The 24,811-nt window shown below is 41.3% G+C and overlaps 1 protein-coding gene and 2 long non-coding RNA genes across 4 annotated transcripts in view; 1 reads left to right on the forward strand and 2 right to left on the reverse strand.

The window, feature by feature from the left end:
* The window catches only part of inpp4b (inositol polyphosphate-4-phosphatase type II B), a 173,645-nt gene that overhangs the window by 134,263 nt on the left and 14,571 nt on the right, over positions 1-24,811 (forward strand). Inside the window, exons 12-22 of one of the 2 annotated variants that reach the window (XM_071203508.1) lie at positions 3,898-3,984; positions 4,127-4,310; positions 10,568-10,897; positions 11,485-11,623; positions 16,614-16,786; positions 17,923-18,046; positions 18,812-18,938; positions 20,113-20,253; positions 20,695-20,792; positions 21,493-21,605; positions 23,165-23,319. In XM_071203508.1, coding sequence (XP_071059609.1) covers positions 3,898-3,984; positions 4,127-4,310; positions 10,568-10,897; positions 11,485-11,623; positions 16,614-16,786; positions 17,923-18,046; positions 18,812-18,938; positions 20,113-20,253; positions 20,695-20,792; positions 21,493-21,605; positions 23,165-23,319 — 1,671 coding nt within the window. The remainder of the gene's footprint in view (positions 1-3,897; positions 3,985-4,126; positions 4,311-10,567; positions 10,898-11,484; positions 11,624-16,613; positions 16,787-17,922; positions 18,047-18,811; positions 18,939-20,112; positions 20,254-20,694; positions 20,793-21,492; positions 21,606-23,164; positions 23,320-24,811) is intronic. The other variant, XM_034086394.1, reaches the window with a different exon arrangement.
* On the reverse strand, positions 1,222-23,223 carry LOC117449050 (uncharacterized). Its single transcript, XR_004552442.1, has 2 exons — positions 23,151-23,223; positions 1,222-1,409 (listed from the first exon to the last, which is right to left on the reverse strand). It is a non-coding gene; the product is annotated as an uncharacterized lncRNA (long non-coding RNA).
* Positions 23,223-24,683, reverse strand: LOC117449046 (uncharacterized). The gene is made up of 3 exons (XR_004552441.2): positions 24,463-24,683; positions 23,974-24,354; positions 23,223-23,307 (listed from the first exon to the last, which is right to left on the reverse strand). It is a non-coding gene; the product is annotated as an uncharacterized lncRNA (long non-coding RNA).

Below are 24,811 nucleotides of genomic sequence, written 5' to 3' on the forward strand. Positions count from 1 at the left end.
GCATGGTAACAGCATGGTAACAGCATGGTAACAGCCTGGTAACAGCATGGTAACAGCATGGTAACAGCCTGGTAACAGCATGGTAACAGCATGGTAACATGACGCTCGTGCCTTGCCCCCTTCCTTTGCAGGGGGCGAGGTCAGCTGCAGCTCATTTGCCACAGAATCAGCCCTTGTGAAGACAGGGCTGGAATAGAGCAAATAGAGCGAAATGAGGCATGGCTAAAATGCAGGATCTGTTTGGTATTTTGAAAAAAGAACTTCACAGACATGTTTTATATAGGTGTGGCCCTACAATATACTATTCAAATATAGCATGATAGGTCCACTTTAAGTACACTGTGTATTGCAGTTTTGCACAGTCTGCACAAAAACTACTTTTTCATCTCTTGTGGCTCTTGTTTGAGATAATCTAACTGAAATCTCCACTCATAAGTCTGCCTACAAGTGAGAGTTTCTTTGATGTTTATTTCACATGCAGCATGTCAAATTGAACTATTGCATCGTTAAGTTTAAAACACTCCAAAGACAAGTGTTAGTTTGTTTTCTGAGGGAAAAACAAGTAGGGCAGTTCTCCTGAAGCACTCTAACATGGAGAGTAAATGAGTCTCCTAGGTCTATAGACACACACATACATATTCATGACTTGCTTGCAAACTTAAAACTTTACATAGTTGCAGGACAAATGGCTGACATAACATGATGAATATTAAATAAATAAATGTGTGCTGCTGCTGTTTAAAAGAATCTACAGACGTATACTACTAATAGCCATCCAATCTTTTATTTTATTTTCAAAGGTTTTTCCGCTGTCTTTGTGATCATTCCAGATCATATAGAGCTACAAGGCAAACATTATCTGTTGAAATCAAACGCTCAAAATGGTTTGATCAAATGGAAACTGCATTGATGCATACAAATCAAACAGTTCTGTTTTCAAATGCTTTTTTATTCCTTTTTCTCTGGGAGCTCCTTTGAACATGAGTAAAGTATTTGTGAAAGAGGAGGCCTTGTATGAGTATATATCAATCACATGTTGAATTTACAGTTCAACAAAAGACACTTTTTCCAAGTTTCACAAAGGTAGTATGTGTTGCTCTTGTGTTGGATTATGTTGTTCATTTTTTTTGTCCAACCCCTGTTTTATTGGCACCATGTTTGTTACGACCGGGGCAAACACAAAAGATGATAGGACCCAAATGCACGACTCCAGACAAAAGATGATTTAAAAAAGGTTTTTACTTGCGGTAACAAGCAAGGCAACAAACACGAGGTTCAAAAACGATCTGATCACACGATCACAGGGAACACACAGAATACACAAACAAGGGACTCTACAGGTGCAAACAATAAGGGCGGGGCAGGTAATCAGGTCCGTGAGCATAGTGACAAGGTAGGAGTCGAACTACCTGAAAATGAGAAAGGAAATGACAAAGTAAAATGGCAGACAACAAAAAGGGTAGCAGACACGGACTTAAACTAAACAGAGAAATAATATTAACAAATCTGCCGAGACACAACAATGTTTTAAAAGAAACTTGGCACACAGCACTCCCAAATGACATCAGGGATAGACAACATTCCCAAGCCTGTGGATGACAATCAGATGGTCGTATGAAACGCATCCCCTTTGGCCTCTCGTCAGGTTTGCAGTCACAGATTTCTGCTGTTTTACCTTTTCATGGTTTGCCGTCTGGGTGGACCCATTTGGACTGACAGCAATGTTGATGAGACAATTAAAGCTCCTCGCTACAGCCAGCCTTAGTGAGGATCAATTCTGTCGTCTAGCATCAGGTGGCAAGTCCCAACATTCATTATTGCCTGCATAGGCTCCCTAATGGGATTGGATTTGTGCTTATGAGTCAACAGGGCTGTTATTGAATCTCAGTCGCTGAAGCAATTGTCCTCTTCCAGCAACGTTCTCCTTTGCCTCCTTTCTGGAGTATCTGAATAGTTGCAGTCCTTCAGGATTTGGTTCTCTTTAGTTCAGTGTAATGTAACAAGACGAATGTAAGCTCACAGGGGATGAAACGGGTTTACAGACTTCACTTTGTTGCAGTAAATTATTCAATTATGGTATTCTCTCTGTGGCTGAAATCCGAGCATTTGAAGGTACGGTTTTAGAAGTGGGGATAACAGAAGTGTGCAAGTATACATGTTGGTGTTTGCCCTGTGTCTCTCTCACTTACTGATTCCTTTGATTAGCCTTGAGCTTGTGGGTGCTAGTCTTCTGGGGACCTCATTAGCCGTAATGACAAGGCCACGATTTTAAATGTAGCCGGTCAAAGACTTAGTTAGTGGCTAGTATCTATTACACCTCATTATTAAGGTCTCAAATGTTCACACTTATGGATAAATCAGGTGGTGCTGTTCCACACAAGAAGCACTTTTTTCCTCAGTGAAAATATTAGCAGCATTGCAGAGAATACTGTATTCTGCCAGCGCTTTGTGCCCCCCCCCCTTCCTTTCTCGCTCTCTCTCTTATGTCAATTATGCCTTAGGATGTGGCTCTGGGGTCTGGCCTACATAGAGGCTTGCAGAGCTGACTCTAAACTAGCTGGGAGGGTTGCAAATGACTGCCGCGCTCCACGCTACATCTGATGGCAGGAAGTCCGCGGAAACTCATTGAAAGTCACGGGAACGTTACCTGAGGAGAATGTTTGATTGGAGTGAATCTAGAAAATGACAAAAGGTGTTTTGTCTGAGATTAAATAGCTACCTGGAAATGTAGAAGGTATTAATTATTCATAAAGGGAAAATGGGTTGACATTGGACTGCAGGTCCAATTTGACAGTTCAGGCTTGGTACCTGGAAAGCGCTGCTGCTATACATTGCACCATAACAAAGTGTTAAAGGGGCCGTATTATGCTCATTTACAGATTTAGATTTTAGATTGTGTGCCTCTACTGTGACATGTTCAAAAAGTGTTACATTTTTTCTGATACTGCAGCACCTCTTTTCACCCTCTGTCTGAAACCAGAGCCCAGTCTGCTCTGATTGGTTAGCTGGCCACCTCTGTTGTGATTGGTCATTTGCTTTGAGATGTCCCACCCCTTATCCTATGAAATACAATGTGTTGGATAGCAAATAGAAGCGCCAGTGTTACATAGTGATGTCACAATGTTGCGGAAGTAATCAAAAGAGAAACTCCCTCTTGTGGATTGTAGTCTTTGCAGACCATTGACATGCACACAAACCTAACACACAGGTAAAACCCAAAAGGCAAAATAGGGCCTCTTTAATAAACCATAACAACCCCTATGTGTCTGTTTCTCATTGCTTGACCTCTAAACAGAAAATAGCCATTTGACATCGTGTACTTGATAATCACTACTCTTAATCAAATGAATGAAGAGTTGTTTGTCGAGCTTTTATTCTGTTGCTAGATAAGAGGTGTCATTTGTCAAGCTCCAGAGCGCTGCTGTGTCTAATTGTATCTCTATGGTCAGGAACTGATTCACACCTGTGATGAAAGGCAAATACAATTAGAGGCAATTGATCGTTGTCAGGGAAGGTTGTGGTTGTTATTTACAGGAGGCACTTAGGCTTAATACAGGTGTAGGTCGGTGGTGTTTTATCAACTAGACATGGTGCATCACGTCCATGATGTGCACCACAGGCAAAGAGATAATTGCTTTTCTAATAGAACAATGTTTCGTATCTTCCATCCTAGCAATGTTATAATTGTAAGATGCCATTATACATCAGCGGCCCGTATTAGAGATGGTGGTGGTGTGTGGGGAATAAACGTGAAACCTGTTGTTGATCAGTTGTGTGTGTTGTGGATATTTTGTGTCAACATGTCTTGATCCCATATGGAGCAGGTCAGCCAGTGAATGCTGCAGGACAGCTTGGAGCTTGTTTGATATCAAATACTGTTTCTTCCTACTCTGCTAGTTTTGGCAAACGCCGATGGCAAGTGGACACTGCGAAAACCAGCAGGAGTTGTCTAAACAAACATATGAGGAGCTTCTGTCCAGCATTGTATGTCTACATTCTCATTACAACCAAGTGTGGCCCAGTTCTTTTGAAATCAGATCACTTTCATGTGTATTTCACATCATTTCAGTGCATGACCATGAGCTGCTGTCAAATCTTAATGCATGTGTTTTTTCCTCCACCACAGCTTCAGCACTGCCTACCAGTGTATCTACTACTCCCCCGAGCACACAGCCAAAGCTCAGGAGGTCCTCAGCACCGTGAGCCTCCTCCAGCCGCTCATCAGCATCTTAGCGGACCAGCTCCTCCAGGCCGCCCAGGAGCACTCCTCCTCTGGACTGAGGGAAGCACTCAAGAACCTTTCTGACAAGGTGGGCAGTCCCAAACCCCTTCACACACACACTTCCATCTGAACTGTCCCTTCATTCCTCTTGGCCTCAAGCAGCTGCAACAAAACGTCTTTATTCTCGGACACATCACCAAACCTTGTCAGCATGAAAAGCCTATTAAATGAAAGTGTGGCGGTAAGTGCATTTAAACCCAAACTTAGCGCAAAAATCGACTACATTATCTGCTTCAAAGCATATCACTTTTAACCACTTGTCCTGGTAGAGTTTCAATGAGGTGTATGTATAGGACTAAATTGACTCTCAATGTTTAACCTCTCGGAGGAGTCATCCGGACTTAATACCAGATCTGCAAACAAAAGTGCAAACATTTGTTTAAACAGACAACCTCAGGAAAATATCCATAACTCATCATAAAAACGGCAAACTAACAAAAGTGAAAAGCAGCATTGGAGGTTTATGGAGTTGAGGCGTTCTTATCAGTATAATTAATGAATTACATCTGGTGCTGTCAGATTGCAATCTGTTGTGGGAGAGATTGTTTTTGCCACAGTGGAATAGAGCCCAATCAGCCCGCTTAATTGGTTCATTCGCTCTGTCACCACTTGCTCTCATCTTTGATTAGACACGCACACATTGGCCAAGTAAAGCCTTGGCCTGGTCAGCACTAACAGGGCTGCTCTCTGATTACAATCTCAAGCTGTGTGTGTGTGTGTGTGTGTGTGTGTGTGTGTGTGTGTGTGTGTGTGTGTGTGTGTGTGTGTGTGTGTGTGTGTGTGTGTGTGTGTGTGTGTGTGTGTGTGTGTGTGTGTGTGTGTGTGTGTGTGTGTGTGTGTGTGTGTGTGTGTGTGTGTGTGTGTGTGTGTGTATGTGTGTGTGTGTGGATGAGAAGGGTGGTGGTGTGAAACTGTTCAATGATGTTCAAGTGACAACTCTCTTCAAGCCCCAACGACTTGAATCATTAATAACATCACACGTTTATATCAGTAGTTCCTCCTTCACACTCAATCACAAAATGATGTCTTTTTTTATTTACAGACACACAGAAATACTGCGTTTGCATTCACAAAGACACCTTTGTGGACTTTGTTAACGCATGATCACACTTGAAGAATTGAAGGAATAGTTTGACAATTTCAGGAAATGTGCTTATTTACTTTTAGAGTTTAAAAGAAGCTTCGTTATGCTCTCATATCTCTGCATTCAAGACTGTAGACAGCCGTTTGTTAGCTCAGCTTAACATAAAGACTCATCCACACACACACACACACACACACACACACACACACACACACACACACACACACACACACACACACACTCTAACTCTTGGCAGGAAAGCGAATAATAATGTCTCCTTGAATATAGAACTATTCTTAAAAATCTGTGCACCATACTATGGCTGTTTGATTTAGTTACTGCCCTTCTAGTTTTATTAGTAGGTTCACGTTCTCTGAGTTTCAGACTGTTGGTTGCAAACTCTTGAACAGATATAAATAAAGGAGAATGGTTGAGAGTACATCTCTGCAGTGATTCTAAAGTGTTTTTAATAAAATAGTAAATTCCACCTTCAGAGAGTCGGGCAAAGATGAAGAAAAAGAAAAATAAGATGTTCATGTAAGTGCTCACTGCCTCTGACTTTTTCCTTCCTGGTTCAGGCCGCCTGACTCGATGCACTCTTTCACTCCAGAACACTTTTCCTCGGCACTCTGATAAAAGTCCGACAGATGCGCTGTTGCTTCTCTATACATGGTGAGGATTCTGTTGATGATGATAATTATTTCACTCTGATGATAATCACAGGGAAATTTCGAGGCGTCCCCCTTCCCTCCAATCAATCAATCAATGTTTATTTATATAGCCCAATATCACAAATGTTACATTTGTCCCAGTGGACTTCACAGTTTGTACAGAATATCAGCATGACAATACGACACCCTCTGTCCTTAGACCCTCTGTCCTTAGACCCTCTGTCCTTAGACCTTCTGTCCTTAGACCCTCACATTGTACAAGGAAAAACTTCCGGAGAAAACCCACAGTTTAAAGGGGAAAATGGTGTGTCCTAGGATAAGTTATGTGTCTCCGTCCCACTGGTTACCTGGGAATAGTTGTGGTTTGATGGTCTATTAGGGCTGCTCAATTAATCGTATTTTAATCGCGATTACGATTATGTCTTGCAACGAATACGAAAACAACGTAATCGAAATAAAATGATACTTTTTTTATTATTACTTTTTTTTTTTTTTTATATATATATCTTTTTTTTTTTCAGTTGAATTATACTTAAAGTTCAGGGGAATCAACTGTTAAAAACATACTGTTCACATTTTTTTCTCGAATAAATGGATGTTTTCAAAGTCAATGAATAATCGCAATGAATAATCACATTTAATCGAGATTATGATTTTTGCCATAATCGAGCAGCCCTGTGGTCTATGCATGATTATGTTAAATTAGATGGTGTATAGAGGACACACGCAATATTGAGTAAGTGTCCTCACTGCAAAGTGCTTTTGGACTCTGACCAGCTACCCATCCAGCCTCCCATCACTTCTCCAGTGAATTTACATTGACTGGAAAGGCTCTATTTTTAACTCGGCCAACAGTCTCTCATGCTTCAAGGTAAAACCATTCGAGGTGAATAGATTCCTACGGTTTGCCACTTTTAGATCAAATGTAACTTATTTTTCGCAGTAGGAGTCCACAGCGGCTCTTTCTGACTTGCACTTCTGCTCAGTGACGATCACATCAGCAGATATATTGAAGAAAAACTAGCAATAGAATTCCTCCCAAGGGATGTGGAGCGCTTCAGATCTCTAAAACAGGTAGGTGTGGAGGAGCTCTACTGTTAAGCAGTTTTTGTGCGGGGAGGAGCAGTTGCTTTGGTTCATCCTCGGAGAGAGCATGACTCTGCAATGCTTCCCTGCCTTACCCAAAGGACCTCTGATCTTCTGCTTTGAACAGTTTCTATATGGATCTTGCGGTACAGTGAATCATTAAAATGTGTTCTGCACTGCAGATCCTTGTCTTAGAGGATACGAGCCTCGGTACTTTCTGTGTCTTTAGGAAATGTGATTGCTTTTTGTTGGTAATGAGAAAGAAATTCATAAAAAGTTACCGTATGAGCTCTGTCATAGTCAAACACATGACTTCTGTGACATTTGGGTTATGAAGTGCAAATACGACCCAGATTGTTTTAACTACAATGTGTGGCTTTGTTCACTCATCCAAGAATAGATCATGAATAATACATGTTTCATAGATTGCAAATTAACATTGAGGTCAGATAAGCAGAGTTTAATTTGAATATGAATTTACATTTTCACTTCCAGTTAAGTGTTGTGGTTACTAAATGAAGCTCGGCTCGTTTTTAAAGTCATTTGGACCTTTTTTAAAATTAGGTTTACTTCTGTGTGTACGATTGTGCGCATCACACAATAGTGTTAGAGCAAAGTGAATGTTGTCAAGCAATTGCACACACAGCGTTGTCCATAGATTTCCACTCTCACACATCGACTTGCTGTAATGGAACTCATTTGGATCCATGCAAGGCAATTCAAGTGGATATGAATGACATACTGGGTGTTTTACAAGTAGTCATAATTTGCTTTCTCTGCTCAAACATTAATCTCATGGCTCACTATATGTGGGACACAGCCTTAATATTATTTTAAGTCAAGAGCAGAACAGCTAAACCAGAATAATTTATGTAGATGCGTTATGAGAGGAAAAGTGTCACGTTTTCTCTTGAAGTAAGTAAGCTTCTTCTCAGTTAAAGCTCTAATGAGTAAGATTTGTGAAAAGTGGTCAAAGTTACAGAAGAAACAAGTCTGTGTTAGTTTAAATAGGAAGAGATCAAGTGGAAGGGTAGACTCCACTGATGTTAAGTGTCTTCGTTAAGCGTAGGTCAGTATGAAGACAGCAGATAGGTCATGAAGCCAGCAGGTGGGTGATGGCACAAGTGTTTAGTTCTTATAAGAAAGCCCTGAACGCAGAATCTTCAAGATGAAGTCAGTGGAGTGAATCGTCCTTGAATCATCATTGTTTACTTCTCCCAAAGAGGCTATGTTTGTAAGTTTGTTGTTTCTAGCAGGATTACGCAAAAAGGCTCGATTTGCATGAAGCTAAGTGGAAGGGTTTAATGTGTGCCAGAAAATAACCATTTACATTTTAGAGCTGATACAAACATGATTGGACGTTATGGAGACAGAACAGCCGTGGCGGATTCCAGAGAGGCTTCGATGTCAGTGGAGATCATCACCGGTGACTAAAAGCCCAATTCAAATCAGCCGTGACCTCTTCTCATTAACTGTATAAATGAACTGAAACCAGGCAAGAGGCACAGAAACCATCACGATGGGATAACTCTGAAAATAGCAATTAAAACCTCCTGCATCTTTTGTACACCTAGTTTTGTACCGGATTGAGTTTAACAATTTGAACAAGCAACAAGCGGAACCTACCCCTGAGCTGAAGAGAAAGAGAACAGCGCTGAATGTCTGTATGAATGGTGATGTACAAACTTATTGATATATATATATTACATAAATTAGAGAGAAAACAGGGAAGGAACTAAACATTTTACAGACATTACAAATGAACAAAAGGTCTCACTTTACAGTATGTCTACTGTATATGATGGATGCTCTCCAAGAGCATGCTGATGCCCCCGATTGGCTTGAGAAACACAAGCAGAAAGATTGTTATATTGTATTCTAAAAGTGTGGTCCGCCCCCTAGTGGTCCGTGAGTATATTGGTAACATTTCACATTTGAAATAAATATAATTAAGTTTTCCGCACAAGTGTGAGCGCCCCCTAGTGGTCCGTGAGTATATTGGTAAAATTTCACATTTTAAATAAATATAATTAAATTTTCCGCACTCTCGCGGGAATATCTCCGCAATGGAGCGAGCTTAAGTTTCACTTTCGAGTGCATGATATAGCCCAGCGCAACACCTTCATCTCACATGTTGCCACTTGTTTACCATTTTCAGGCGATTTGTAATCTGTTCTAGAAAAATGATGTGATTTTGGATATTTGTGGAGTTAGGTGGTCTGCGAGTGTTTTTTTATTGGTTAAGTGGTCCTTGGTATGAAACAGTTTGAGAAACAATGTATTAATATAATAATATAACTATATTAAACTTTAATATAATGATGATGTTATCATTTTTAATATAAGAGACAGCGACAATTGGATCAGGGAAAAATGCATACATTCTGCAAACAATGGAAAACAAATCAAAATGTGTGTAAAGATCTTCCTTGTTGAACTTTATTTCTTCACTTCAACAGAGCCAGCTGCGGACCTTCAGTGTCGTCAAAAAGTATGATTAGTGATTCCCTGTATGGTGGTCTATTAGAAGAATGAAATATAATTGTTCTATTCCAGTTCTTTTGAACCGCTATGCATTTTTCTAATGTTACCCTGGATAGTTGGATGAGTAATGGAAAAACTACGCAAATAACACAATCAAAGAAGTGGAAATCACTCCTTTGCTAAAGTGCTGACAGGTGATCCAGCACACGAGAAGCAGTCACAAGCTAAAAAATCTCAGAATCACTTCCTTATGACTTCCACACACACACTGCTCTCGTACTGGGACAGGCTGCTCTGGCCTTCACTTGGATATGTATTTCTCTGCTGACTAATCTATCTCCTCAACGTCTGGCAGTCTCAACTAGCTCGCTGCTTTCTTCACATCAGCTAGATCAGCTAGATAGCACGCAGGAAAAAGGACGAGGCATATATGTCTCCATTGACCTCAGCAGTCTTCATGGAGTGCCTGCCTCATGTTTTGTTAGACTGTGGTGGTAATACAATTGCTTATTGCAGTGCTAACTCAATTACTCTTGAGAGCCCATATCATTTTCTATGCAGAGGTGGCTGCGAGCGTCAGGCTGCTTGGTGCCGGGATCATCATCAACTTAGAGTAGCTGGTGAATTTGAGATCAAAGGAGGCGCGCTCGTCGGAGGAGCAGGCTGGATGACGAGTAATTGAATTGTTTGTTGTTTGTTGCTGTTTTTGTTGCTCACCGGCTGTGCTGCAGGAAAGGAGAGCAGCTACTTCACGGTGAACGGCAGTGTTCATTTTTCCTTATTTCTCTTCACTTTCTCTGTATATAAAGCTCGCTGTATGTTCTTCCACCCACTCACCCTGCCGATGTGACAATCTCTCTCTATCCCCACTCTGCCTCTTTTCCAACGCCCATATTTTATTTGGTGGTTTTTCCTCGCAATAACTTTCAGTATGTGTCTTTATTCCCCTCGTTGCTACAGACAGAACAATTTGTTCACACACTTAAAGATGAGCTGGTCAACAGTGCTCTGCTGGCTCTGCATGCAGCGCGGCCTGGGTATGTCTCCAGGAACCAGAAGCAGACCCCGGTGCAGGGGGGCCAGCATCAAGGCCACATCCACCAGGGCAGCGACCAGAACCAGAGCCCAGTCCAGGGACTCCCAGGCCACAGCCCGGCCACGTCCATCACTGACAGCCCCGCGGGGTGTAATAACGTGGAGGCGTCACAAACCACGACCAGAGGAGAAGGAGGGACACTGAAGCACCAAGACTCCATACCGCACCATAAAGAGTACGACGAGGAGGAATGGGTGAGCGTGAACACTTTTTTAAGGCTTTGAGAGAACGTTTAAAATCGTAACTTTTATTGAGTTTTGTTTACTTTTTTAATTTTGTCATTTGGACTATCCAGTAGAACTCACAGGGCGATACAATATTAAAGGTCACCTCTTATGCAAAATCCACTTCTTCATGTCTCTTCTACATCAACATGTATCCCCTCTGTGGAAAGAGATAAAATATTCTCTCTCTTTTCGTCCTGATCCATTTCTATAAAAACCCGTCTGAAAATGAGCTGATCAGATTTTGTCCACTTTATGATGTCATAATGTTTTTGGCTTGTGTAACCATTAGCCAATCAGCAACCACGGTAACCCCCCCCCCCCCCACCTTATCACCCAAATCTCCTCCTAGAGCACCATTGTGTTCTTTATAACCAGATATCTCTCAGAGGGGCGTGGGGCGGGGCTCCTTATTTCCATCTAAAGTAACAGACAGAGAATCAGCACTTTTGTAACACATTTTGGTTTACTCAATTCCCCTCTCCTCTGAAACGGAGTGAGAAAGATCTAATCAGGGAGTCTGATCCGACTGCTGATTGTGTTTTCGGCTCCTTCAGGACCGGGTGTGGGCAAATGTGGCCAAATGTCTCAACTGTGTCATCGCCATGGTGGATAAACTCCAGGAGGAGGACGGCAGCAGGCAGGAGCCGGCCCCTGAGCAGCAGCTCGCCGATGTCATCACTTCACACCACCCCGGTAAATAAGTTGTTTATGTGAAGCACAACCATCCGTCAGTGAAACATCTTTGAGGCTGAGTATGTCTATGCTGCAGATGGGTTTTATTGTGCCCATGCACTTGTTGTTTGATGTTAGCAGGTCAGTATTCAAACATTAGTCACCACAGCATGAACGTTATATTGAATTATAATAGACATCCATTCATCCCTTCACTATCCAAAACGTGTTGCCTATGTTTGAATGAAGCAATAATCTACTGTTATCTAAATTAGACTAATACATCAGCCACTTAAAGTGTTGTTGCTATTTACATAGTTGGTCCATTCCATTGCAGCAGAAACACAACCCAAAAACAACTTAATGTTTAAAAGATATACACAGTATGTACTTAAAAAACGTAACTTTTGGATAACCGTACCTACAGAGAGAAATCCAAACATCTTGACCTAAAAAAAACTATGAAAAATACAAAAGTTGAACTTTAAAATAAATGAAATATATAATGTTTTAATGACTTCCTGCTTATATTAATAAAATCTTCCCGTTTAAGAAGTCGTTTTTTCCTCATCAATTAAACTGTGATGCGTCATAGGTAACTTTCTCTTTAGTATAATGCATAATTCTCTTTAATGCATCCATCATTATCATTGGCAACAAATGCTATTTTCCATTCCTGTTCCTCCAAAACATTGGCTATTTTGAGCTTATAAATGGCTTTTTGGCCAAATATTTATACAAACCAAGATAAACATGAATTTCACTGAGGGAGACAACATTGAAGTCTGTGTTTATCTACAGCCTGAGTAATACAGGAGTCTGGACCAAGTTAGAGGCTCCCTGCAGTGTAGGCATTAGCAGAAGAGGAACTTAAATGGGTGCCAGAGAATTGGATGAAAGCAATATTTGATATGCAGAGCCATTCACTGCTGACCACAAGCTGCCCAGTCCTCCCTTTCGCCGCCGAAATCCTGCCTCAAGCCTACGTCCAGACAAGAGCCGACTGGAACTTCTGCCAACTGGCACTCGTGTGTGTGTGTGTGTGTGTGTGTGTGTGTGTGTGTGTGTGTGTGTGTGTGTGTGTGTGTGTGTGTGTGTGTGTGTGTGTGTGTGTGTGTGTGTGTGTGTGTGTGTGTGTGTGTGTGTGTGTGTGTGTGTGTGTGTGTGTGTGTGTGTGTGTGTGTGTGTGTGTGTGTGTGTGTGTGTGTGTGTGTGTGTGTGTGTGTGTGCGTGTGTGTGCGTGTGTGTGTGTGGACGAGCATTACTATACTTGTGGGGACCTAAATCTGTTTACATAGTCACGTGTGGGGACTCGCCTCCCTTATGGGGACAAATTGGAGGTCCCCATAAGGGGGATCATTAATTTTAGGGTGAAGACTTGGTTAGGATTAGGCATGTGTTGGTTATGGTTAAGGTTAGGATAAGTCTCCAGGAAATGCATGTAAGTCAATGTAATGTCCCCTGAAGTGATGTATACATGGTGTGTGTGTGTGTGTGTGTGTGTGTGTGTGTGTGTGTGTGTGTGTGTGTGTGTGTGTGTGTGTGTGTGTGTGTGTGTGTGTGTGTGTGTGTGTGTGTGTGTGTGTGTGTGTGTGTGTGTGTGTGTGTGTGTGTGTGTGTGTGTGTGTGTGTGTGTGTGTGTGTGTGTGTGTGTGTGCATGTTTTCCTAGTGGTGAGAGGTATAGTTACTTAGTAGGTCCATGTAATAAATATATTCTTTGTATGCTATTATACTTGTCCACTCCATTTTGGAAGCTTATGTTGTACACTACATTTTTACTTTTCATCTTTAGTAACTTTATAGATTCAGATTATTAACTGATCAAATATAAATCAACTAATAAAAAAATATTAATATGTTATAAGTGAAACTCCCTCTGGAGAGAACTTTGTGATTTTAGCCATTTACAAACCTCTATAGCACACTACAGGAAAAGCATAATATGGCCCCTTTAAATATAAGATCTACTTTTTTCACCCCTGTGTATTTCTGCATTTGGGTTTGTGTGAGCTGCCCGGTAAGAACAAGGCCACGGGTCCGGTGTTCTGCCTGAAAGAGAAGCTCACCCCCCCCCCCCCCCCCTGAGAAGCTTTATTAAAACGCTGAACAGAACAAGTGGTCATCTGCCTGTCTAAATACAAACATGGGCAGAATAATGAGAGAAACTTTATCTGCGAGCGGATATCGGTGAAGCCCGGCTTCTGATGACAAGGCGTTGTGGGGGTTTTGATGTTTGGACAGGTGGGCAGGCGAGGAAATGACAGCTTGAGTTCTGTTTCCTCGTCTCTGTGCGGAGGCGATATTTGCAGAATGAGATAAGACGTGATTTTTCTGACAAGGCAAGGGCAAGGCTGATGTGCTTTACATTATCAGTGGTATCCAACTGTGCTTGTCTGTGCCTCTGTTTGTGTGTGCGTGTCCACCCTGATCGCAAATAACTTTTCAATATGTTGAAGTTGAACTGAGTGCACATTGCTTAATAAACACTGCCCCCTTTTGGCCAGTGAGGGGATCATCATACACTGCTTTTGGATTGAGGAAATGTGTATAAGACGCCATGAAATCAAACAGTAATTCTGTCCCAATTCCTAATGAGTGTTTCTAAGCAGCTTTTGAGTATGCAAAAGCACAATATTAAGTGTAGTCTAAGAAGTGTGCATGCATACTGAATCCGTTTCATATCAGAGCTTGCTGTTTTTTGACAGAATTATTAGTTTATAATGTAGCTACACATCAGACATTTAACCAGCCTGCCAGCCTTACGAACACTCAAAGCCCATCGCTTCAAACTAGCTTCTTCCTGTCCAACCCCTCCCCCACACGTCATGTCAGTCTGTCAGTTCATAATGCTTTGAGTACCTAGAAAAGCGCTATATAATTCTGTAGTTTACGGGCATACATGGAAACCTCAACCAATTAGTTTAGACCTAATTAACTCAACTTCTTGTGATTTGATTATATATGTATGTTCAGTGGGAAGATAGAGAGAGAACATTACATGAAATGATTCACAAAAGTCAGTAAGCTGTCCATCAACCTGAGTCAGTTTAAACACATCAACAATGGAGTGTGGGAAAACTAGTTGAGCTAAGCTGAAAAACACAGAACCAATGTTAGCTAAAAATAATAAACAGCTTCTCCAGTCTTGCCACAAACAATCATTGGCACACTGTCAGTGTCAAATGGAGCATAGCCAGTGACTTTCACTTTCGACTAATCTGTCTCTGGCTGTTTTCCTCTCCAACATCCTGTTTCAACATGAGTTACACCACATTAGGAAGTAAAGAGGCAATTTCATGGTGTCTTTACTGACCCGCGGTCCCGTGTGAGGGCTCTATTAGGCATCTGGGCAGTTAATGTAAGGGTCTCTATTCTCATTTCTTGTGGTACAATGAATAGAACAAGCAGGGCACAGTTTGGTCTTTTCCCGACCTTGAAATTTCCTCTGCTGGTCTGTGTTTTTTTAATGCAGCATGCAGAGGTAGGAGACTCATTTAGATGAGGCAGGGGAAAGGGAGATGTCTGTTTTCCTAAATACTTACTCTTTAACAGAAGATAATATGTTGGCATCAAACAAAGCTGGAACACCATTAAAGCAGTCTGCATGGATCCATCAATGTGTGGGTTATTCATACAGTATTATGTTTGTAAACAGCTGTGTTATAAATATGAAACTCTTCTTCTTGGGTTCATTAAATATATGTTGTTAAATCAGCAGCTCTGATTTGAAAAGTGCGGTCTGCAGCGTGTTGCCATTAAACACGGCAGTTCACCGTGTTAACCTTGATTAAATTACATGCGTGAAAAACAAACACTTCCTCTACACACATCAGACTGGTAATAACTATTTATTTATGCAGGAGACATCAGATTCCTGGGGCTCATTAATTCTGCTTATCGTTGCCTCCATTCCAATCTTTTCTTTTCTCAGACATGGTGTTTGTTGTTGCATCCTTGAAATGTGTTTAGTGCAAATGCTGATGTGTTACATCAATTACGATCTGATGTACGATACGATATTACTTTATTTCTCAGATCAAGTCTGAAATGTAACTTGCGCCACAGCAGCTCCATGTCCAACATCAACAGACATATATACAGACACAATACACGAAACACAAACAACAAACATTTAAAATAACAGCACAATCAGTGATGTGACTATTTAGGACTTAACGCCGTGGAGGATTGTGACTGAAATGGCTTCGCATTGATGCGATCATATAAACGACTTAACAAACTATTTTTCAAAGTGATTTATTTATTTCGTCAGTGTACTAATTAACTGCTGAGAAACCCCACACCGTCTGCCCGTGGCTGCAGATTGGTGGGGCTGCGTGTTCATGGCGTGCCTCTACCCAGACAACAATTTAATTTCCTGGAGGAGCGTAGAGCTATTGTTGATGTCATATTTCGCTGATTGGCACAGCTGTTTCAGAGCTGTGGGACCAGTGCGTGTATTTATTCTGGTTATGTATATGTATCACTATGCCATCTGATCTATATTTCTACCAGCCCTTTGCATTTTGCACTGCTGCACTACAAAAACAAATTAGCAGTTTTCTTGGAGACGTCCATACAGACTGTGACCTAAACTCGCTTACATGATTTATAAAGTGTTGCCCTTTAAAACCAAACAGCAAAATAAGTGCATGTACTGAATCAAAGACACCAAATTGATTGTATGCATTTTCCTTTATTCACTTCACCTAACAATAATACAAATCCTGAGGACATGTGTTATATTGTTATATATTTTATTTAATGTTCATACAATTTTTACTAGACGTTCTTTTTGGTGCATTTCTTAATAAATAACTGATTTCCTGTGTTTTTGGTTTTGTTTCTTTTTGTTTGGCAATTGCTTTCCGTTAATGTGTGATCCGGTTTGACCTCACAGATAATGTGTGTGTGTGTTGTTTCTGGCTGCGAACACATGCCTTACAACCCCATCATAACTGTAATTCCTTTCTCCATCTCCCACTCTTGTTATCCCATCTGTGTGTGCAGGCGAGTGGAGGGAGCAGCTGCGTCCGCATGTGACCAGGTTAAAGGAGTGTGTGATGGAGGTGGTGGAGAAGGCAAAGAGAGCCATGACCTTTGTGCTCCTGCAGGAGGCGGCCTGCAGCATTCCCCAGGGTTTCCTCCTCCAGCAGAGGCGCGACGTGGTTTTCAGTCAGGCAGTAAGCAGCCACTATGATAATTAAGAACTCAACGACTTCCTCAGTAATGACCAGTCTTATTTAAAGGTCCACTATTATACTGTTTTTCATCAATATATTATAGGTCTCAGATATATACAAAACATGCCTCTGAAGTGTTTGGCTCGAAATACCAGCATTACCCATAATCCCCTCTGTTTCAGCCCTGTTTCCAAAGTGCTGATTCTCTGTCTGTTACTGTAGATGAAAATAAGGAGCCCCTCCCCACGCCCCTCATTTTCAGACAGGTTTTTATATAAATGGATCAGGACAAAAAGAGAGTGAATCTTTTTTCCTGAAACTTTCAGAGTCTCTTTCCACAGAGGGGACACGTGTGTATGTAGAAAAGACATGAAGAAGTGGATTTTGCATAATCGGTGACCTTTAATCTCGCGTGAAGGTTATTCTCAGTTAATCTATCACTTTGGAGATTCAAATGTCCAACAAGCTATTTATTGTTTAATTGTGTCGTGCAAAGTCCAAACCTTATCCTAGCTTGCCCAAACAACTTTAAAACGTTTTTCAAGTCAAAATACTTTAAAATATTACTTCCAAAAGTTTTAGAATTTTCCTCCGACAGGATCTATGTATTTACAGAAGGTTTTATACTCCACTGGTGACTTAAAAACAACCCATAAAAAGCCCTACCAAATAATTTACGACACCGTTCAGCATTAATGAAACACAACTCAGATTAGTTCCAGCTGAGACTCCGCAGCTGCAGCCTCGCTGCTCTTTGCCCCCCTGTTACTAGTGACATGAAGCAGGCTCACACATTTTATTTGCATACTATTTTGGGCAAGAGAAACCAATCAATCAATCAATGTTTATTTATATAGCCCAATATCACAAATGTTACATTTGTCTCAGTGGTCTTCACCCCAGTTTAAAGGGAAAAATGGGAGAAACCTCAGGGAGAGCAACAGAGGAGGGATCCCTCTCCCAGGACGGACAGACGTGCAATAGATGCCGTGTGTAAATTGAAGAGATAATACATTTTCAACATAGGTAGTCCAAATGTTTGGAAATGTATGTGAAGCGTCCACAAACATGTTACTTAAATGTGTGTGTGTGTGCGTGCGTGCGTGCGCGTGTGTGTGTGTGTGTGTGTGTAACAGCTGGCAGCCTTAGCCTGTGGTTTTGTGATGAGGCTGTATGCAGGAATGCAGGACCAAGGCTTCCTGAAGCAGCTTCATCTGGTGGGCTTGGTGGCCCAGTTCGAGAGTCTGCTCAGCACCTACAGTGAGTTCATTTCTAGGATCATTCAGACTCAATAACTCAATAACTCAGCCGACCACACTCACATTTGGCAAAGATGTGGAGATTGGTTTGCCAAAGCCTGGGTAACGTGACGAGTAAATATGACGGTTTAAAACTCCTAGCAGGGGCATGAGTCACCGTTTTGCCTTTATTACAGGCGCTTTTAAAGTATACTCCCTTTATACAACATGTTCCAGTTTAAGGTTTGCCACAGTGTCATAGTTCAATTTTTTTCATATCAAGACACAGTCATATTTAAAGGGAGTTCCTTTAAGATATAACACATGCCAGTAACCTGCAGCTACATGATTGCAATTTCTTTCAAGATCTTTCTGCCAAAGCTCACTGTACAGCTCTAAAGGAAGTGAAGTCGATTGATCAGTTACATAAAGAACACTTATAATAATACGTTTATTTAGTATAGCACCTTTCACAGAAATATAATTCACAAAGTGCACCGTGAGGAAACTGCGTGAACAGCTGAAGGACTGAAGGACAGAACATCTAACCCAGTTTTATAATGAAAACGAGGCCTCTGTAGCTCAGCATCTGGGCAGTTTCTGAATAGTGTCTCCTAGTCATACCCTTAAGTCACTTAAAATGATACTGAGATACGTTTTTTCTCAAGACCTTGATGGTGTAGTGCTTGTTTAATTTGTTGTTATCTACCATCCTTTTGAATGACTACAGACGCGTGATGCGCAGGAGGTAAATCACTACTAATGTGGTTTTGTGGAAACGTTTAAGGTGAGGAGATCGGGATGCTGGAGGACATGGAGGTGGGGGTCTCAGACCTGCAGAGAGTTCTGTTCCAGATCACAGAGGCCAAGACAGATGACCTCAGTGACCTCCAGCCTTTAGTGTGTGGCCGACGGTGAGACAACATCTCTCAATTACTCACTACTGCACAGGTCATGTACTGGAGTGATTAAAACCAAATTCAACTCCAAAAAACATGCAACGAGGGACTTTCAAACCTGAACATGATTCAAGATTCAAAGGCGTTGAAGTCATATGCACAGTAGCTACAGTATAGTTATGGCAATGAAAGTGTTCAGTCCCAGGCTCCTCCAGCAATGCACCATATGTATATGTAAGACATAAACAATAAAATAATAATAAATAGTGCAAGAAGAACAGAAATAAAGTACAATTGTGCAAGAGAATGTTGCAAGTGACCAGTGTGTAAGAAGGTAACTAAATGATATACATGTAAAATAGAGAAAGATGAAATACTGTACAAGGATCAAATACTGCTTATTTTGGTGAAAAGAAAAATATGTGGGATGCAAACAGATGAATGCTAAACATCACAGCATCACAGTGTCAGAGCAGAAAGCACAATCTCTTACTTGCTCTACTGTCCAAAGCTTTACTTTCTATTTAGCCATTTCCTCTTTTATAGGAATCTGTTAATTGTGGCCAACTTGTGAAACCTCCTTTTCCATGTCTTGATGTTCACACAGTCGGAATCCGAAACTTATTTTAGTGTTCTGTTTTTACAACAACAGGTTCCACATCAAATATTTACCACACTGAAAATGCAGAGGTGTTCAAATGAACTTCTCATGGAGACATACGAGTATGTGAACAATAGTTTAAAAATATGCTATACTTGTAATTTGTTATATTCTCCACTGTGCTGAAAATGTGTTCACGTGCAGCCTCTGAATCAAGCTGCAAACCACAGGGCTTGATTTGTTACGTATGATTTATTATCCGCTGTCTTAAAATGATTATTCACATCACACATGATTTATCTAGCGCTGCCTAGAATTCCTACAACAGCGGATGTGTTTGTTTGTGCATAACGAAATGATAGCAATGCGTTGTCTATGGTAGGAGCTGTTGGGGCTGTTTCTGTTTCTCACACTCGCACTCTCTCTCTCATGCATACACACACTTTAAGTCTCTGTTTTTACAGCTTGCTCAGGCGAGTCTCAACGGTCAATTGTACAGCTTTTTGCAGAACGTTTTGGATTTCCATTTAATGATTCTCTCGTCAAATCTCTCTTCAACCTTCTATTTCTTTTTCTCCATGCATTCAGAGACCACTTCTTTGTAGAAGTGCCATTACCACGCCTGGTTTTCCAGACCTTGCCAGAAGAGATCAGGGGGGGCCAGCCTCTGCGAGTGTTCCCGGTGCTGTTTAACGTGGGGATCAATGAGCAGCAGACGATAGCAGAGAGGTACTGCAGACAGTGTTCACTCACACCTGGTGCTATCCTTGTCTTCAAATAATCAATATGACAAGATCCAGAGCGTCTATCTGGTTCAGTCTCATGTATATAACATAAAGAGTCACGCACGGTTTGTTCTTTATTTCTTATTCTTGCAAAGTGCATCTACATTTACATTTCAAGATAATCCTTCTGAGTAGGAGGCTTTCAAACCTCTAATTGCATTTTCTCATAAATATTTAATATGTTGCATCTACTTTTGTTATTTAGCTGGAAAAAAATTGAACTATTCTCATATTTTAACCTTTACATTGTATTTCCACCTTTATGTTAAACAATGGTACTTGGCTATATTGTAACTTTTAGTGATAAGCTGTTGATTGAAGTTGTATTGAGTTTTTATGAGATGCTCCACCACACCCGCCTATTTTCTCCCTCCCCTGCTCTCAGGTTTGGAGATATCTCTCTACAGGAAAGAATAAACCAGAGGAACTTTGAGATGTTAGAAGCCTATTACAAGTCCTTAAGTGAAAAGGTGCCACGAGAATGTAAGTGAACTAACTCGTACCGTTACAAAGATGTGGGCTAATAATTGTTTAAAACTGTTAGGAAGCACATCTTGAATTTTAATCAATTATAGTTATTTGAACAATCTCGTCTTTTGCACTACCGTACTTTTCGGACTATAAAGCGCACCTGCATATAAGCCGCAGCAGCTAAATTATCCGTCTGTCTTGCTCTCGTTCTGTCTCTCGGTTCCACTTTTACTTTGGCGCGCTACCTGTCTCACTCTTTTCCGGCCTCCAGCTTTTCCTGCTGGAGCCCGCCGCTTAAAGGTGGCGGGCGCGGACCGGTCATAGAGCCCATAGCGTTAAAGGTGGTTAATTGTACCTGTAAAATCCATAGATTTAGGAGGTTCCCTAGTGGCCGTTAGCTGTACACAAAAAATGGGGGAAAAAGTCGCGGCTTATAGTCCGAAAAGTACGGTAGTTTAAGTCTATTAATCGATTGTATCTTAGGTTTTGTTGTCGGAGAAGCTTGAGAGCCATTGTGCTTATGAAAAATAAAGCCTTCGAAACGTATAACTTTGGAATCGTCTGCAACAATGTGTGTTAAGTGTTGTTTCTTCGTTTGTCTGCCTTCACCAGTGAATCCATAGGAAGCTGCATTCAGCCTGGCCTCAACCGTTGACTTCCAGCAGAACAAAGCACCTCTCACTGGCATGTGTTTTGTGCTTTCTGTGAATAGGTCTGCCGTGTTACCAGACACAGACCGACATCAAGGAATTACTTGAAACCCTGGGCCAGAATGTAGTTACAAAGAAGAGGAAGAATGTGGAGATACTATGGATTGCTGGAACGGTGAGCAGTGTTTTAATTGTAACAATAAGTCCTTGTCAAGGAAGACGGATGTCTCTGAAGCGTACCAAAAAACCATCCTCTCCTGCATAACTCTTTATACTCTTAGGTGAAGCTTAGTATTTGACAGATTACTATATCATGGGCTTCCAACCTGCATGAGCATGATGGATTGACTGAAAACGATACTGATAGACGCTGACCTTTTATCCTTCAGTATATGAACACAGAATGTTGAACATGTTCCTACAGCGCTTGTGTTTCTAGAAGTTAAAACAAGGCTACAACCATGATGACTTTGAGTTTGGTGTGTGAGCATGCTAACATTTGCTAATTGGTACAAAGCCCTAATATAATCATTAATATAATATATATATAATAATATATAATTTGTTGCAAACCAAAGTTTTGAACAAATAGGTTTTAATTCATCCTCTGGGGATCAAGAACTCCTCCACATCGTTTTTTTCTGTGTAACAGCTCAGAGAGGTAGGGCGGGCCAGGCCATTGAGGGCTTTAAAAGTAAATACAAGAGTTTTAAAATGAATTCACGAATGAACAGTCAGTGGAGTGAAGCTAAAATGGTGGAAATGTGCTTGTGTTTGCGTGTGCCAGTTAGGAGCCGTGCTGCTGCATTGAGGACGCACTTATCCCAATATATAGTGCATTACAATAATCCAAGCGGGAGGGGACGAAGGCATGGATTTCTGTTTCAAAAAGGTCACTATTTAAAAAAGGCTTTATTTTGGCTAGAGGTGGAAGAAGCTGTTTTTAACAACTGCCTTGATCTGGCTGTCCAGCTTGAGTTCAGGGTCCATCTTTATCCCAAGATGTGTGATGGTAGGCCTGGTGGAGTGGCCCAAGGATCCTAGGTCTATAGGAGTGGTCCGAGGGGTACCAAAAACCATCACTTCGGTTTTGTCATCATTTCATTTAAAAAGGTTGCATGACATCCAGGACTTAATGTCTTCAAGGCAGTTTAACAGTGGTTTCGTTGAGTGTGAGTCGTTCTTATTTAAGTGGCACATATTTTGGCAATCGTCTGCATAGCAATGAAAAGTGATGCCGCGTGCTATAAATGATCCACTTATACAACTACACTACTGTGTCAATAATCTGTGGAGTTAGAACAAATATCACACACCAAATCAGTCTTTTTACAAGATTAGATTAGTCACTGCCAAACAGTTTGCATCACTGATGGATGTAAACATTGAGTACCGTACTTTTCGGACTATAAAGCGCACCTGCATATAAGCCGCAGCAGCTAAATTGTCCGTCTGTCTTGCTCTCGTTCTGTCGCTCGGTTCCACTTTTACTTTGGCGCGCTACCTGTCTCACTCTTTTCCGGCCTCCAGCTTTTCCTGCTGGAGCCCGCCGCTTAAAGGTGGCGGGCGCGGACCGGTCATAGAGCCCATAGAGTTAAAGGTGGTTAATTTTACCTGTAAAATCCATAGATCTAGGAGGTTCCCTAGTGGCCGTTAGCTGTACAAGAAAAATGGGGAAAAAGTCGCGGCTTATAGTCCGAAAAGTACGGTATTTATTTACCTTTTTGCCTCCAGATCTGCCGAAGGTTAAATGGCATCAGGTTGACCAGCTGTAAAAGTGCCAAAGACCGGACCTCCATGTCTGTCACGTTGGAGCAGTGTGCCCTCCTGCGCGACGAACACCAGCTCAGCAAGGACTTCTTCATCCGAGCTTTGGACTGTATGCGGAGGTGAGAGTGATAAAAGATTAAACACTATGATATGGGTGCAGGTTATTGTTCCAACCTATCATAAACATGCTGCATTTAAAAAGCCAGCAATAACACATACTACATCGTGTTCTTCTTTGCTTCAGTAGTTTGTAGCCATGCAGATATTTGAGTTGCTCAGATAAAATCTCAGAGATCTTATCGCCACAATGCAATGAAAACATTTTAAACAAACTTCAGTAGCAACTTGTTTTTCTAGAGATCACAGACTTCCCTCTCAGGTGTTTCAACCTGAACTGAACTTTCTACCAAATAAATAGTTCCTGTGAAAGAAATGTACAATGACTTCTGTGGATTGTCAAAGGTATTGTTACAGGAAAGATGCAATGCTGGGCAAATTGGGGAAACAAATCAAATACAATTCACCTTTTATCTATTATATTATTTAGTACATCTAAAATTCTGCATGGCTGGTTCTACAAGAGACAAGGGATACATCATTTGGGTCGTCTCACCATTCAGCCAACATTGCTGTTGCATTCTTTAATCCCGAAAATAAACATGTCATTACAAATGTCTAGTGAAAGCACTAACATGCACCCACAACATATGTTAATGAGCAGACGCTGACACATTAAACACATGTTGTCTGCACATTCCCCTCCATCTTCTCACCATTTGATGTGCCAGCATAAACATCATCATGTGTTCCCTCCACCATCGACACCTTCCTTCACACATTCACAGGCAGCCACGCATGTTCCTGTCAGTGCCGCAGGGACACTGCCGCCTTTAATGTTTGTGACTGGCATCCTTCCAAATCTGATAACTTCTGATCCAACAACTTTTTCGGGGAAGTGCACATCTGAAGAGCCTTTGGTAATGACCCGCACAGGCCGGTTGATGGCAGAAGTGTGGCTCAGATTTCTAAAAGGATTGGATATAACATGACCTAAACACGATCTCACTTCAATCGCTGCGACTAATCAGGGTCGAAAATGTGGGGGAAAGGTTGTGTGGTTGAAAAACGAATCGTTCATACAGTCACCTAATGACCTGTAAAGTAAGGGAACCAGTTAAAACAGTTCTTACATCCAACCAAACTGACGTTCATTTGCTAATGTAACATGAAGTAGTCGGGACACAGATTAAGGTCTTAAATACCTGATAGCAAGGCAATGTCACTGTAGGCCAGCTTCTCCACACACTAAACAAATCAAACAAACCCAAAATAATTCAACCTGTTGCCGCCCACCTTCCTGCCCTCAAGATGTGAGCACCATAAAGACGTTTTATGGACTGAACCATGTTAAAGGTGGGGTAGGTAAGTTTCAGAAACCGGCTCGAGATACACTTTTTGTTATATTCCATGGAATGCTCTTAACATCCCGATAGCAATGAATATCTGAAGTGCTTTGACAAAAAATCCATAAAAAAAAAATCATCTGTAGAAGCCGTAATACTGTAAAAAGTACAACCGATGGCCTACCTGCCTGTTAGCCTTCCATCGGGG

This window comes from Pseudochaenichthys georgianus, chromosome 1 (assembly GCF_902827115.2).
Source record: "Pseudochaenichthys georgianus chromosome 1, fPseGeo1.2, whole genome shotgun sequence".
Classification (NCBI taxonomy): Eukaryota; Metazoa; Chordata; class Actinopteri; order Perciformes; family Channichthyidae; genus Pseudochaenichthys; species Pseudochaenichthys georgianus.